We start from the raw sequence: 14,436 nt of genomic DNA on the forward strand, positions 1-14,436 counted from the left end.
TTCCTGGCCGCCTGGGTTTCCCTGCCAAGGTCAGGTGTCAGGTTTAGTCCTCAGCTGTCTGACCCAGGAGACCATAGCTCCACAGTCCTTCAGAGGACCTGCCCCCCAGCCTTTGCACACAGCTCGCCCCAACGGCCTCTTCCCAATGCACTCTTTGTAGGACATCCTCACGGACCTGTCAGCGGAGAATGAGACCCTCAACTTAGAGTGTGGGGTGCAAGACTGTTCGGCACACAAGGTACAAGCCCTGGGGTGTGTGTTCAGGAATGTTTCGTAACTCTGACTCTCTCCCGGGAATGCTAACCATACGGCAGGTAGCTACCCTGTGCCAAGCGCTGTGCAAAGTAAGTGCCTTTCATTCTTTTCATAGAAATTCTCACAACAACCTCACGGGGTTGCTTTTGTGTTTTAAGAGGAAGGCTCAGGTTCAGAGCCATCAAGGGAATTGCCAGAGGCCGAGCAGTTACTGGAATAAGTGTTGGTTGGCCTTTGAAGCCCCGTTGAACGCTCTTCTCCCCTCGATGGAAGTCATGTATTGTCGTGGGGAAGAGAAGCTTCGGCTCAGTATGGTGCCAGGGGCTGCAGCAAGGCCGCCCCCTCGGGAGCCCCCCCACCTCCCGCCCCACACTCCCGCCCCCTCCCCGGAGCGGCAGGCGCCCCCAGCACTTCCCTCAGCCGATGTCACAACACACGGGTTCTCCTTTCGCTCTTACTGGGCGGCGGTGCGGGCTGCGGCGGCCCCTCCTCCCGGGACAGAAAGGGCCTGCCTGGAGCAGCTGTTTTGTGAAAGGGTTTTAATCATGTAACATGTTTAATCGCATACGATTCGGGCGGCAGAGACCTGCAGGAGGCTGTGTAGCCGTTACCACAGTCTACACTCAGAACCTTCTCATCATCCCTAACACAAAGGCCGCATCCATTAAGCGACAGCTCCTCGCCGCCCCCGGCCACCTCCATGCTAGTGCCCCCCCGCGTGCTTGTTCTAGGGACCTCACAGAAGTGGAGTCAGGCAGTTATCTGGCCTTTCACTGAGCCTGGTGTCTCCGAGGTCGATCCAGTTGGGAGCACGTGGCTGAGGCCCCTTCCCGTGCTGGCTGACGGTCGCCCCCCTGTGTGCTTAGACCACCTTGGCGCGAGCCCTTCGTCCGCCGATGGACATGGGGGTCACGCCCAGGTGGCGGCCGCTGTCAGTACTGTTGCTGTGAGGAGGGACGTACGGACAGCTGTTCGAGTCCCTCCTTCCAGTGCTTTAGGGATCCTACCCAGAAGTGGGGTTGCTCTGTCTGGTGGCATTGGCCGCGTTTAACGATTTGGGGAACCACCGAGCTGTGCTGTGGCATCGCTATGCCATCTCATGTCCCACCAGCGAGTGGCCAGGCCCTCGTCCCCACGTGCTCCTTGACGCCGACTTTCTGGTTTCTGATTCTGCAGCCGTCCTGGGGGGTGCGAGGCGGTATCTAGCTGTGGTTTGGGCTCACATTTCCCGGGTGACGAAGCAGGTTGCAGAGCAGCGTGTTTGCACATTTGAGGAAATGATTCGGTCCCAGCGGTTACAGCAGCTCCTTCCGGGGAGAGGGATGTCGGGGTGAGGCCGTTGGGCCTGTGCTGCTTTTATACACTGTGTGTTTTTTAACCAAAACCTGTATTACTTCTGTGGTAACCATTTTCTAAGTAAAATGCTTAATCTTTATAAAAATATGTGTCAGAGTCGGATTGTAGCTGATGGAGTCACAGTGTCCCGCCCGGACGGTTTTCAGTACGGAGCCACACTGGAGCCAGACTGCAGGCTTTCGTTCCACGACCAGTTAGAAGCGGGACAGTCCTAGAAACGTGAATTTTCCCATTTAACCCTTAACCGTCTTTTTGGGCTTCAAGTCACGGAAGAATCCAGTGTAACTACTGGGGACGTGTGAAGAAAAAAAAAGAAATGTTATATTTTCTTTTTAAAATTTTTATTTTATTTTTAAGGTTTTATTTATTTATTTGACAGCACAAGCAAGGGGAGGAGCAGGCAGAGGGACAGGGAGAAGCAGATCCCCACTGAGCAGGGAGCCCAGCGTGGGGCTCCATCCCAGGACCCTGGGATCATGACCTGAGCGGAAGGCAGACGCTTAACTGACTGAGCCGCCCAGGCGCCCCCTGAGATGTTATGCTTTCTTACAGACGCACATCAGTTAGCCAACCACACAAATGTGTCAGGATCCCGCGGGCTGGGCTGCAGCTTTGTTCTTAGAATCTGCCCGCAGGTCCTGGCTTTGTGCATCTACAAGGTGCGCTCGGGGCCAGGCCTCCAGCTGGTTCCCGCCGGAGTAGCTCCTCCTGGGCCAGGAAGGCAGCCGTGTCAGCCTGAGGGCATGAGCGTGTTGTCCTCTGTCTCTGATACCCGTGAGGGTGGTCAGAGTTCAAAGCTGTGCGGCTGAATGTAGTCTTGGCCTTTCACGTGTGTGATGCAGGCCAGGGCCTCCAGCCTTGGCCATTGTGTCCAGGTCACCTTGGGCTCCACCTGTCCCGAACTGGACATGTGGTACGTCCCTGAGGTGGGTGGGAGGTGACTGCACTGCCGGCCGCAGGGGAGGCTGGGGAAGCGTGGTGATCCCGCAGCAGGTGCTCCTCGCAGACGTTAAACCCTTCAGATCTCCTCTTAGCTTCTCGTGTAGGCGGCCAGGGCCAGCCTTCTCCCACAGTACTCGTCAGGACCGACTCGGGAATTTGCAGGAGCTTTCGAGGCAGTCCCGAGTCTCCCATCTCAGCACAGCATTTCTCCCACTTGGTGCTGGTAGAGAAGACAGGCCTGGCTGGTCTCGTCCACGGGGTGCTCTCCTCCGTGGAGACGGCTTCATTTTCAGGAAGCCTGTTTCTTAGGGCTCTATTTGTTGGGTTTTACGTTTCATTTATTTTTTGAAATTAAACTAAAACCTAATCTCCCTAGAACTCAGCTTCCAGTGGTCTTAGTTTTGCCTCTGCAGAAACTGGATGCTTAATCAGTTATCACCAATTCAGAACTTTATGTTTTAAAATCAGGTTAAAAGATCAGTCATTTATAATTTTTTTTTAAGATTTTATTTATTTATTTGACAGAGATAGAGACAGCCAGTGAGAGAGGGAACACAAGCAGGGGGAGTGGGAGAGGAAGAAGCAGGCTCATAGCGGAGGAGCCTGATGTGGGGCTCGATCCCATAACGCCGGGATCACACCCTGAGCCGAAGGCAGACGCTTGACCGCTGTGCCACCCAGGCGCCCCCAGTCATTTATAATCTAAATCGGACCAGCCATCGGGACTTGGCGGAAGTAAACTGTAGTCAGCGCATACAGCAAAATACCGTGTAGCTACAGAAAAGCCATAGCAAGATCCGTGGGCGTGGAATGGTGTTGCGGATGTCACCCGTTCCTTCGTCCCCGGAAACAGTCACAGAGCACCGGCTCCACGCCCAGCCCTGCGCCAGGGACCGGGGACACGGCGGGGCGCAGGAGCTGCGATTGCCGACCCCCAGATGCGCAGCTCGGCTTTGGGGAGACACAGAAGCTGCACGGCGTAGTCCTGTCATGTGATGGAACCTGTCTCGTCCCCTGACCAACATGACCTTCTCTTGTCTGCGCTTTTAGGGGATTTCTCAAGCCGCCAGATACGTTTACCGGCGCCTCGTCAACGATGGGATTTTAAGCCAAGCATTCAGCATTGCTCCCGTGAGACTTTCATTTTTCTTTTCTTTCATTGTCATCTATCCGCTTGCCTTTGTCATTTTCTCCCCCTAACCATCCGCCTTCCGTGCTGTCCTGCAGGAGTACCGGCTGGTGGTGGTGGGCCACAGCCTGGGGGCGGGCGCCGCAGCGCTGCTGGCCATCATGCTCAGGAGCTCGTACCCTCTGGTGCGCTGCTATGCCTTCTCCCCGCCCCGCGGGCTGCTCAGGTACGTGCTGGGCGGGGCCGGGGCCGGGGCCGGGGGCGGGACTGGGAAGGGAATTCCATCCCCTCGCGCGAGTCCTGGACAAACGGAGCGTCGCGGAGACTCGTGTCTGCCTGGNGAGCCGCTTTGTCTCCAGCACTAGTCGGTCTGGCTGAGCCGAGCGCCGCCTCCCTGGCCGGGGCCGCGCTGAGATTGTTCCGTTAGCGGAGATGCCGTTGACGTTGCGTTAGTATCAGGTGCACAAGGTAACGGTGTGGTATTTGTGTATATTGTGAAGTGATTACAAGAAGTCAAGAAGAGAACTTCTATCATTTCACCTACTTACAGAATTTATTTTCTTGTGGGAGGAACCTTGAAGATTTACCCTCAGCAACTTTCAGACGCGCGGCACAGCCCGTGAGCTGCAGCGGCCGGGCTGTGCGTTCCGTTCGTCCCCTCGGTGCCCGTGACTTACGGAACTGGGAGTGTGTGCCCTTGGGTCCCTTCACCTGCCCCACAGGCCGCACCTCTGCAGCCGCCAACCCGCGTTCCCGGGATCTGTGAGCTTGGTTTGGGGGTTTTAGAGTTCACGTGAGATCGTACAGTGTGTCTGACTGCGCGCGCGGCGTGCCCCAGGTCCCTCCGTGAGGTTGCAGATGTGGGAGCTCCTTCGGCTCTGCTGTTTTCCTGGTTTGACGGCCACTGTGTGCGCGCGTAGCGCCGTGTGATGCGGTCACGTGCGGACGGACACGCACGTCGTGGCGTCCACGTCTCGGCTGTTGCAGATGGCGCTTCAGTGACCCCGGGGGCGCAGACGTCTCTTAAAGTCCGTGTTTCCGTCCCCTTCGGACCCGTACCCCAGAGTGGAATTGCTGGATGACGCGGTGGTTCTACTCACGTTTTGAGGAACCTCGGTACTGTTCCCCCAGTGGCTGCGCCAACTTACACTCCGCCCAGCAGTGCCCGGGCCCCCCGTCCTCCACAGCCTCGCCCCCACGTGACACTTCTTGGTTTGGGGGCTTATGTGTGTTTTTGATACCAGCCATTCTAACAGGTGTGAGGTGAGCTCTCCCTGTGGCTTTGATTTGCATTTCCTGCCAAGTCGTGATGTCGCACACCCTTCGCGTCCCTGTGGGTCGTGTGCCGGTCTTTCTGGGGAAAATGTCTATTCCGAGCCTCTGCCCATTTTTTAATCTTACTGGTTTTTTTTTTTTGCTGTTGGGTTGTGTGAATTCTTTATATATTTTGGATATCAGCCCCTTGTCACAGAGAGGATTGGCACCTGTCCCCTCCCATTTGTTTTGTTGGGGGGTCCCTTTGCTGTGCAGAAGCCTTTCAGTTGGATGCAGTCCCTCTTGGTTATTTTTGCTTTTGTCGCCTTTGCTTTTGTTGTCAAATCCAAAAAATCACCACCAGGACCCTGTCAAGGAGCTTATTGCCTGTTTTCTTCTAGGAGTTTTCTGGTTTCAGGTCTTAATATGCAGGTCTTCAATCCGCCGTGACTTATCTTTTTTTATTTTTAAAGATTTTATTTATTTATTCAACAGAGATAGAGACAGCCAGCGAGAGAGGGAACACAAGCAGGGGGAGTGGGAGAGGAAGAAGCAGGCTCACAGCGGAAGCCTGATGTGGGGCTTGATCCCATAACGCCAGGATCATGCCCTGAGCCGAAGGCAGACGCTTAACTGCTGTGCCACCCAGGCGCCCCTCCAACCCAACATACTTAATCCTATGTAATCTTTTGCCCTGATTATAAGTTTGTGCTACAACTAAAAAAAAGAAATTCATATCCATCATAGAAATTTTGGAAAATACAAAAAGTAGAAAGATCAGAGATCTTCTACCCAGAATTCACCATTGTAACTGTTTGTTTACTTCCAGCTGTGTGTGTTTTACAAATTAACATATAATATTCTATATACATTATATTGTTAAATATTGTTTTTTATAGGGCTGCTTAGTATTCTATCATCTGGTTATGCCATTTTTATTTAGTCTGCTGATGGGTATTTACATTATATGTCAGTTGTATTTGTATATAAATATTGGTATACCTTTTAATTTTAGAGGTTCTTTAAGTTCTTTTTTTTAAAATTTTATTTGGGAGAGAGCACGTGCAAGAGAGAGCAAGAGTCGGGGTAAGGGGGCAGTGAGGGAGAAGCAGGCTCCCTGCCAAGCTGGGAGCCCGATGTGGGGCTTGATCCAAAGACCCCAGGATCATGACTTGAGCCAGAGGCAGACCCTTAACTCATTGAGCCCCCCAGGTGCCCCTAGGTTCTTTTTATATTAAAATATATACTTTTACATATGAAAAGACATGAGGAACTTTTATTTATTTTTATTTTTTAATTTTTAAAAAGATTTTATTTATTTATTTATTTATTTTGACACAGAGAGAGAGACAGCCAGTGAGAGAGGGAACACAAGCAGGGGGAGTGGGAGAGGAAGAAGCAGGCTCATAGCGGAGGAGCCTGATGTGGGGCTCGATCCCAGAACGCCGGGATCACACCCTGAGTCGAAGGCAGACGCTTAACGTCTGAGCCACCCAGGCGCCCCTGAGGGACTTTTTTTTATTTTTTTAAAGATTTTATTTATTTATTCGACAGAGACAGCCAGCGAGAGAGGGAACACAAGCAGGGGGGAGTGGGAGAGGAAAAAGCAGGCTCATAGCGGAGGAGCCTGATGTGGGGCTCGATCCCATAACGCCGGGATCACGCCCTGAGCCGAAGGCAGACACTTAACCGCTGTGCCACCCAGGCGCCCCCCTCAGGGACTTTTAAAAATACCTGAATTTATAAATTGTGAAACATAAAACACATTTTTGAGACTAAGCAGCAAACATCCATACAGCTTGGATGCATTTTGCTATCTGAAAAAAGCCCTACCCAAAAGACCTATTGTATGATTTCATTTATATGATCTTCTAGAAAAGACAGAAGTATAGGATGACAGAAAGCCTACCAGTGGTTGCCTGGGGTTGGGGATGGGATTGATTTCCAAGGGACACAGGGAGCTTTTTGGGGGTGATGGAAATGCTCTTTATTTTGATGGTGGTGGTTATATGCATTTGTCAGAACTCATTGTACACTTAGGTGGGTGATTTTGCTGTGTATACTTCAGTAAGGCTGATTTAAAAATATACACACATAGGGGCGCCTGGGTGGCTCTGTCGGTTAAGTGTCTGCCTTCCACTCAGGTCATGATCCCAGGGTCCTGGGATTGAGTCCTGCATCAGGCTCCCTGCTCGGCGGGGAGTCTGCTTCTCCCTCTGCTCATGCTCTCTCCCCCATTAAATAAACACACACACACACACACACACACACACACACACACACACGTCTGTATCCAAGTTGAGAAACAGAGCAGTCAGTGCCTTCGAAATTCCCCGAGCATCCTCTCCTTTCCTCTCCACAGATCATCACCATCCTGATTTTTGTGAAAATTCTTCCTTCGCTTTAAAAAGTAGTTTTACCACCTGTATGCAGGTCTCCACGTAATAGTTTGGATTTATATGGTTTTTTGATTTTTTTGAAATTTATAGAACTAGAATTGTACTTAATTTTATTCTGTGACTTCCCTTTTTTGTTCTACATTATGTTTGATGCCTGTAAGATGTGATTCGGTCCGTTCTGGTTATATTTCATCATGTATCGATCACAAATGGTCTGTGTCACTGGTGATGGACGCTGGTTGTTTGCACCTCTCTGGGTGTAGACTGAGGGAATTGCTAGATCACAGTGTGTGCACATGCTCCACCTTTGCGTGTGATGCCAGTGCTCCTTCTACAACGTGGCTGTGCTAGTGTGTGCTCACCTGCCATGTATGTGAGTTCACCACGCTCCAGTCTCACCAATAGTTAATCTCAGATTTAAAACTTTTTTGCCAGTCTGATGGGTGTGTAGTGAGTGATGTTTCATTGTGGTTTAATTTGCACATCTGTGATTGCTAATGGGGCTCTTTTCATGTATTTATTGGCTGTTGAGTTTCCAATTTGTGATGTTCTTTTTGGCCATTTTTCTGTCGGGTCGCCTGTTCTTTCTCACTGATTTGTAAACACATGGATTCTGTGATTGGTTCTTTTGGGGCTGCAAGTACGCGTCATGAATATGTTCTCCCAGTCCTTGAGGTGTTTTGTATTTTCCTTGAGTCCTGTCTTCAGGTCATCAGTTCTTAATTTTTATGCTAATTTGTCAATCTTCTCATTTATGATTTTTGTTTCTTATTTAAGAAATCTTTCTATATTCTAAGGATATGTAGCTTGTTTCCTTTATTCTTACAGCTTTTAATCTGGCCTTTCAACTTTATGTAGGTCTTTAATCTATGTTTGCGTTTTTTGTGCGTGGTGTGAGGCAGGGATCCAGTTTCACTTTTCCCCTTACACGGTGCATTACCATAGCCCTTCCCCTACTGCTAACACGAGGTGCTGGCATCTAATACTGCAAATCCCTGTGCATTTTACTTTTGAAAAAGCATGTTGGCTATTCTTAGCCCTTTACACCTCCATGTCAATTTTAGAATCAATTTTGCAAGTTCCATAAACAAAAAGCTTAGAATTTTTATTTCAACTGCCTCTATTTTCTAGTTCAATTGGGAGGTAACTGACATATTATAGAGTTTTCCCACCTTTGAATGTGAAATCACTTTTCAGATATTCAGGAGCTCTTTAATATCTTTCAATTAAGTTTTATAATTTTCTTCATATTCTTACACATCTTTTGCTGACATGTATCCATCTCCTAGAAATTTCTTTTGCTCTTGTATCCAACAGCTTTGTTAAATTTGCTTATTATAATTCATCTGCACTTTTTTTTTTTAACTGTATAAACTAATTTCATGAATCACAGTTTTGTCTTTTTTGCCTTTCGGGGCTGATAGGATCACCAATAAAATGTCCTGTGTCCCTTTGCCATCAGTCCCTTCCACCTACCCCCAGGGGCATAAGGATCTTTTTTGTCACTCTAGTTTTGCCTTTCTCAGAATGTCCTATAAATGGAATCCTACAACATGTAGGATTGTGTTGCATTTTCTTTTACTCAGTAAGATGCATCCAGGTTATGTGGGTGTTTGCCTTATTCTTCAGTGTGTGTATGATCTTCAGTGCATCTCACTTGAAAGTTCTAGATTCTCCAGTCTGTGACGGCCTAGTCACACATGACTGCCTCTGCTCTGTTCTCCCACTTTTGGAGCCTCCCATCAGACAGGCATCACGCCCCCCTTGCTCGTTTTTCATCTCCAACCTCTCGTTCACACCTCTGTACCTTCGCTTTTACTGCTATGATCCGGATACTTCTTCAGATCTGTTTACTAGTTCACAGATTCTTTGTGCTTATAATGATCTGTTAAAACTACTGCCTTATGATGGAATTTTCATACAAAATTTAAAATTAAAAATTCAAACCAAAGTTTGAAAGAGAAAAGTATGATAAGCACCATTTCATGAGCTTCAATAATTTGTTAACTTGACCAATCTTCATGTGCCCCACCCTACTTCCCACAGAGCCCCGTGGCTGGAGTACTTGGAAGCAAATCCGAGACCTCTCATTCATCTGTAAATACCCTAATATGCCTCTAAAGCCTGGAGCACTTAAAAATTTGATTCCAATAATTGATCGTGTTCTCTTAACTATCTCATAAATGTTTTACAGTCGATTTCTTTAAATTCCAAAGAAGGTTTGTCTTGGAGCTGTATTTTTGTTTTCAAATCAAATTTAAAATCATGTGTACAAGGGATGCACACAGACATGGAAATTCTGTAAGTCTCCTTTAATGTATACATATGTCAGTTCCCTCTATTTCTGACACCAGGTTAGCTGTTCTGGAGAATCCACATTCCGGATTTCTCTCGTCTATTTACCCTGTCATTTAACATGTTCCTCTGTACTGTTGCCTGTATGTCCTAGAAAATGGTAATCCATCTAGGGATTTGATAGATCCAGGGTCGATCTTCTGACAGTACTTGCTAGCCGTGGCGTGTGGTTCCTGCTGCAGCACGTCGGGAGGCACGTCTGCTGGTCTCTGCGACGTGAGCAGTAATGACCGGTACATACGTATTCTAGGAGGCTGCAAAATGTGGACCTTCTATCATTCCTTCTACATTTATTAGCTGAAAATTAAAACGATCTTTTCTTCCAAGTAGTTGGTTACGTGTGAATCTTTCCCTTTATTTAGCCGTGTTCAGAGTAATGAATTGGTATTCCAGCAGTCTCCAGAGGTGGACATGAATTATCTTAAAGTCTGTCAGTGCATTGCAGATACTCTTTTATGTTCACACTGTCTTGTCTTTGGCCAGCGGGAATCCTTTCAAACTAGGCTTCTCACCCTGACACAGTCCCGGGTGTCCGACAGTTTTCTGCTTTCTGGCACGATAGAATGTTCGCAGGTTTTAAACGTCCTGTCCTGTTACGTGGCCTCCACCATTTCTCCATGGAGTATTGGGTGTTTTGAGTGGGAAATGGCAGAGACTATAACCCAGGCACCGGGTGTCTCATCACCAAGCAGGTCACGGTTTCCAGGCCTTTTCAGCAGACTGAGGTAGGAAACGCTCTTGTTCCGAAGAGAAAATGTGTCCTTAGTTCACATTGATACTTTCACTTTAAAGATCACGGTTTTTACTGAAATTACTTGATTAGGTACTTGGTTTTTACTGAAATTGTATCTTTTTTCTAGTATGCTAAAAACCTTGGTGTCCATAAATCTGAATTCTTATGTCGTCCACACAGCCGTGTGCACGCAGATATCACGCAGACTGACGGATCGGTTTCGGAATGATTGCTGAAGGCAGTTGGAGGCTTTTTTGCAGTTTTGTTTTGTTCTTATGTGATATTCCCACGAGGGATCTACAGCCAAATTTCTCTTGTCACTTGAAATAATTCTGTTTGCTTCATGGCACTGTTAGGTTCGTTTCATTTGGCTTTTGATTTTAGACTTGCTTTTGTTTAATTTTTTACAATTATATAAAAATGACATGGTTCCACAGACAGCTCTATAAACGAGGTACATTCAGAAATCTGCCTTTCTGCCCTTGTTCGCTGAGGTAGCCATTAGTTTTTGACTCAGCGTTCCATTATTCTCACATGTGAAAGCGAGTCTGTTATCTTTGCATCCCTCCCACTCCCCTCTTGGATAAAAGGTAGCATACCCTTCATGCCCTTGTGCATCCGGTTGTTTTGACTTGACCACCCATCCTGAGATCGCCCCACACAGCAAGACGACGCTTGCTCTCCCACAGCCGTGAGGAACTCGGTACTCCACGGGCGGGCCGTCGTGTGAACCGAACTGCTCTCCACAGATGGACATTCGGGTTTCCGGCCTCTGCTCTGACAAGCAGTAGGAGCCACAGTGAATACACTTGCATCGTTTTACCATTTTGCCAGAGTCTTCCATGCGGGGGTTGCTGGGTCAAAGGATACAAGCAAGGCTTGGTCTGCCACCTTGATCTGGTTGATGGATGTTGTGGCTTTCCTAGAATCTGGCAAACGAGTTACTCTGATTGGAGTATCCCCATTTTATTTCTCTTCCCCTTTAAAGGGTAGAGAACAGTTTTATTCTCTGAAAATTTACCTCACTGTCCTGGCAAAGTTACTTGATTTCTCTTTGGAATTCTTTGTGGGCAATGTAATCCTAAAACTTCACTAATTTTTATTTTTCTAAAATTTCAGCAAATCCCTTTATGAATACTCTAAGAACTTCATCGTGTCCCTTGTCCTGGGGAAGGATGTCATTCCCAGGTGAGTCAGCTGGATGCTTCGTCTGGGCTTGGGGCGGCTGAAGGACCAAGTACTGAGCCTCAGTCTGGTCTTTTGCTAAACAGGTTAAGTGTGACTAACCTGGAAGACTTGAAGAAGAGAATCTTGCGAGTGATTGCTCACTGTAACAAGCCCAAGGTAACTTGGGGGAGGGGGGCGTAAGAGGATCTAAGGAGTTTGAGGCTGTATGTGCCAAGGGGAGGATGTTTCTAAAAATTCAGAGCCTCTTCAACCAGGGCATTTGATGCCATCGCCTACAGCTCTTTCTGCCCACCATACGGACTTCCGTCGGTGTTCTACAGATGCCGCCGAAGAAAGTAAACGGCTAAATCGGTCATGAAATGCGACAGTTAGAAAATACTATAGTAGGACTATTCCTGTTCTAGTTAAGTGATTTGTTTTCTGTCATACTGTAGCCCTGTCTTGTGACCGACAGTATTTTGATGCTTTTGGTCCCAAAGCTTAGAAAATAAGGCTGCCAAACAGGGTTTAAGAAGTACTAGTATACGTATACTGTGGAATATCGTAGTTGTTAAAAATGATGACGTAAGTTTATGTTTACACTAGAGACAGAGAGCCAGGATGTACTGGAAAGTTTTTAAAAGGGCAGGTTTAAAAAAATGATTCTTCGGGAATGGATATATCCATTAAGGCAGGCGATATAAAGAGTTTTTAGAAGTGATTTTCACTTTTTAACATGTTTTCTGACATTTTTTGTTGTTGCTGCTCAAAAAAATTCTATTTAAAGTAATCTTCTCCTTACCAACTAGCCCCCCTCAGAGTTTTAAAAATTAATAGACATCATTAGGGAAAGAGTGAAGCTGCTTGGAAGAACTGCTTGAAAAGAACGAAGGGTGATTTTTCCTGAATCAACAGGATTTGATGTTTTTTAAATATCACTTCATGTTTGACGTGGCTTTGTGGCCCAAGAGCCACAGGAATTTAGGCCACTGACTGCCCCTCCCGAGATCCAGGCTTTAGAAAGACCATTGGTCTGAGCTGAGGATCACCGTCCGCCAGCACGAGCTTCTGGGGCCGAGGTCGGTGCTGAGCGCAAAAGCCTCCGGAGTCCCCAGCTGTGTCCCCCGCTCTCTCCGCCAGTACCAGATCTTGCTGCACGGGTGCTGGTACGAGCTGTTTGGAGGAAGCCCGGATAACTTTCCAACAGAGCTGGACGGGGGTGCCCAGGCAGACCTGACGCAGCCGCTTCTGGGGGAGCAGAGCCTACTGACGCACGGGTCCCCGACCTACAGCTTCTCTAGCGACTCCCCCTTGGAGTCCCCCACCAAGTACCCCCCTCTCTACCCTCCCGGCAGGATCATCCACCTGGAGGAAGAAGGCACTTCAGGGAGGTGAGTGTGGGCAGCGTGGGCACGGGGCCAATGGGGCTCAGGCCACGCGGCAGGTGGCACACGCACAGGCGGCCTCGGCCTGAAGGGCCGCCCGGCTAGTCCCGTCTGTCTTCCCCAGGTTTTGCCGCTCTGCTGCTCGGTACAGTGCGAGGTGGTCACATGAATCCCAATTCAGCAAGATACTCATCGGCCCCAAGATGTTGACCGACCACATGCCCGACATCCTGATGAAAGCCTTGGACAGCGTGGTGTCAGACGGGGCCAGCTACGTTTTCTGTCCAGCCGGAGGCAGCTCGAACGTGGACGTGGTGTAACCGGGGCTAATGCCAACTGCTCCGGGCCCCAGACTCTCACTTCTGTTCTTAAACGGACAAAATCAGTGATTCCCATGATGCCAGTACCCCGGATATCCAGTGGTAGGAATCTGATGGGTACTAAATTCGATGGTCTACTAAATCACTGAATAATTTGGGAAGTCATTTTGATCCCAGTATTAGCAGGATCAGTTCTCAGGAGAGAACACGGAGACGATGGGACTCATGTCGGAAGCTTTGGGAAGCTCCAGGGCAATTCCTTGCTGATCTGGGAACTGTCCCAGGAAAGGGTGGGAATCCAAGGTCAGGTTTAAGACCCTGAGGGATCCCTAGATTCCCACCCCTGGTGCCACCTCTTCGCTGACAGGGTCTGACCTGTTCAGGAGTCTGAACTGGGCATAGATGTGCAGTTTCTTTTGCAAACTGGATTTTCTCGGCTGCACAGACTCCGTACTCCGTCGTCAGGGCACAGGTGGGTTTTCTCCTGGGTGGCCCCAAGGGTCAGCCCCGAGGTCGGGCTGGGAACTGGGACCGCTGCCCCTGAGCACTCCAGTCGCCACATCAAGCTGACTGCCTCGTTCGAACGTAATATTCTGGCTCTTGGAGGTCAGCAGTGGATTCAGAGGGAGTTAATAAAGCACTTACACGTGTCCTTCGTGTGTGGTGAGTGGTGTGCTTGTCCACTGGATGTTTCCAGGAAGGCCTATTTTACTTGGTAGTTGTATAGCAATCCTGTTTTAAAAGTTTTGTCTACTGTAAAGAACAAAAATGAAGCCTTAAGCTTTCTTGGAGCTCTGGGCTAAAGGCTGAAGATCACACAGGTATCTGATTTAACCACACCAAAGTGCCAGAAAATGACAGTAAGTGATCTTTTTAAAAAGCATAAACCCACAAGGATGGGGAAAGAAGAAAAGAAACAACTGGTTGACTAGAGGTAAAGAGAATCCTAAATGGAGGAGGAAAGACCAGAACTACCCTGGTTTACAATTCAGACCCCCCCACCAGCAGGGGATCAGTGAAAGCGAGGTGGAAAGCTCTGGGGGGAGGGGGCCCTGGACAGCCACGCAGCAGGAGGCAAGGGGGTGATGCTCCTCCGCTCCTCACCCTCGGCTGCCAGAAGCCCCGGAAAGACTATCCAGGG

The 14,436-nt window shown here is 48.6% G+C and overlaps 1 protein-coding gene across 1 annotated transcript in view; it reads left to right on the top strand.

Annotated features, from left to right (window-relative positions):
- Positions 1-13,947, top strand: part of DAGLB (diacylglycerol lipase beta) — a 28,756-nt gene extending 14,809 nt beyond the window's left edge. The window contains exons 9-15 of the mRNA XM_011221338.3: positions 161-238; positions 3,604-3,684; positions 3,781-3,908; positions 11,543-11,611; positions 11,695-11,767; positions 12,731-12,981; positions 13,100-13,947. Coding sequence (XP_011219640.2) covers positions 161-238; positions 3,604-3,684; positions 3,781-3,908; positions 11,543-11,611; positions 11,695-11,767; positions 12,731-12,981; positions 13,100-13,295 — 876 coding nt within the window. The 3' untranslated portion in view covers positions 13,296-13,947. The remainder of the gene's footprint in view (positions 1-160; positions 239-3,603; positions 3,685-3,780; positions 3,909-11,542; positions 11,612-11,694; positions 11,768-12,730; positions 12,982-13,099) is intronic.
- Positions 13,948-14,436: the final 489 nt, after the last annotated feature.

Source organism: Ailuropoda melanoleuca, chromosome 10, assembly GCF_002007445.2.
Source record: "Ailuropoda melanoleuca isolate Jingjing chromosome 10, ASM200744v2, whole genome shotgun sequence".
Taxonomy (NCBI): domain Eukaryota; kingdom Metazoa; phylum Chordata; class Mammalia; order Carnivora; family Ursidae; genus Ailuropoda; species Ailuropoda melanoleuca.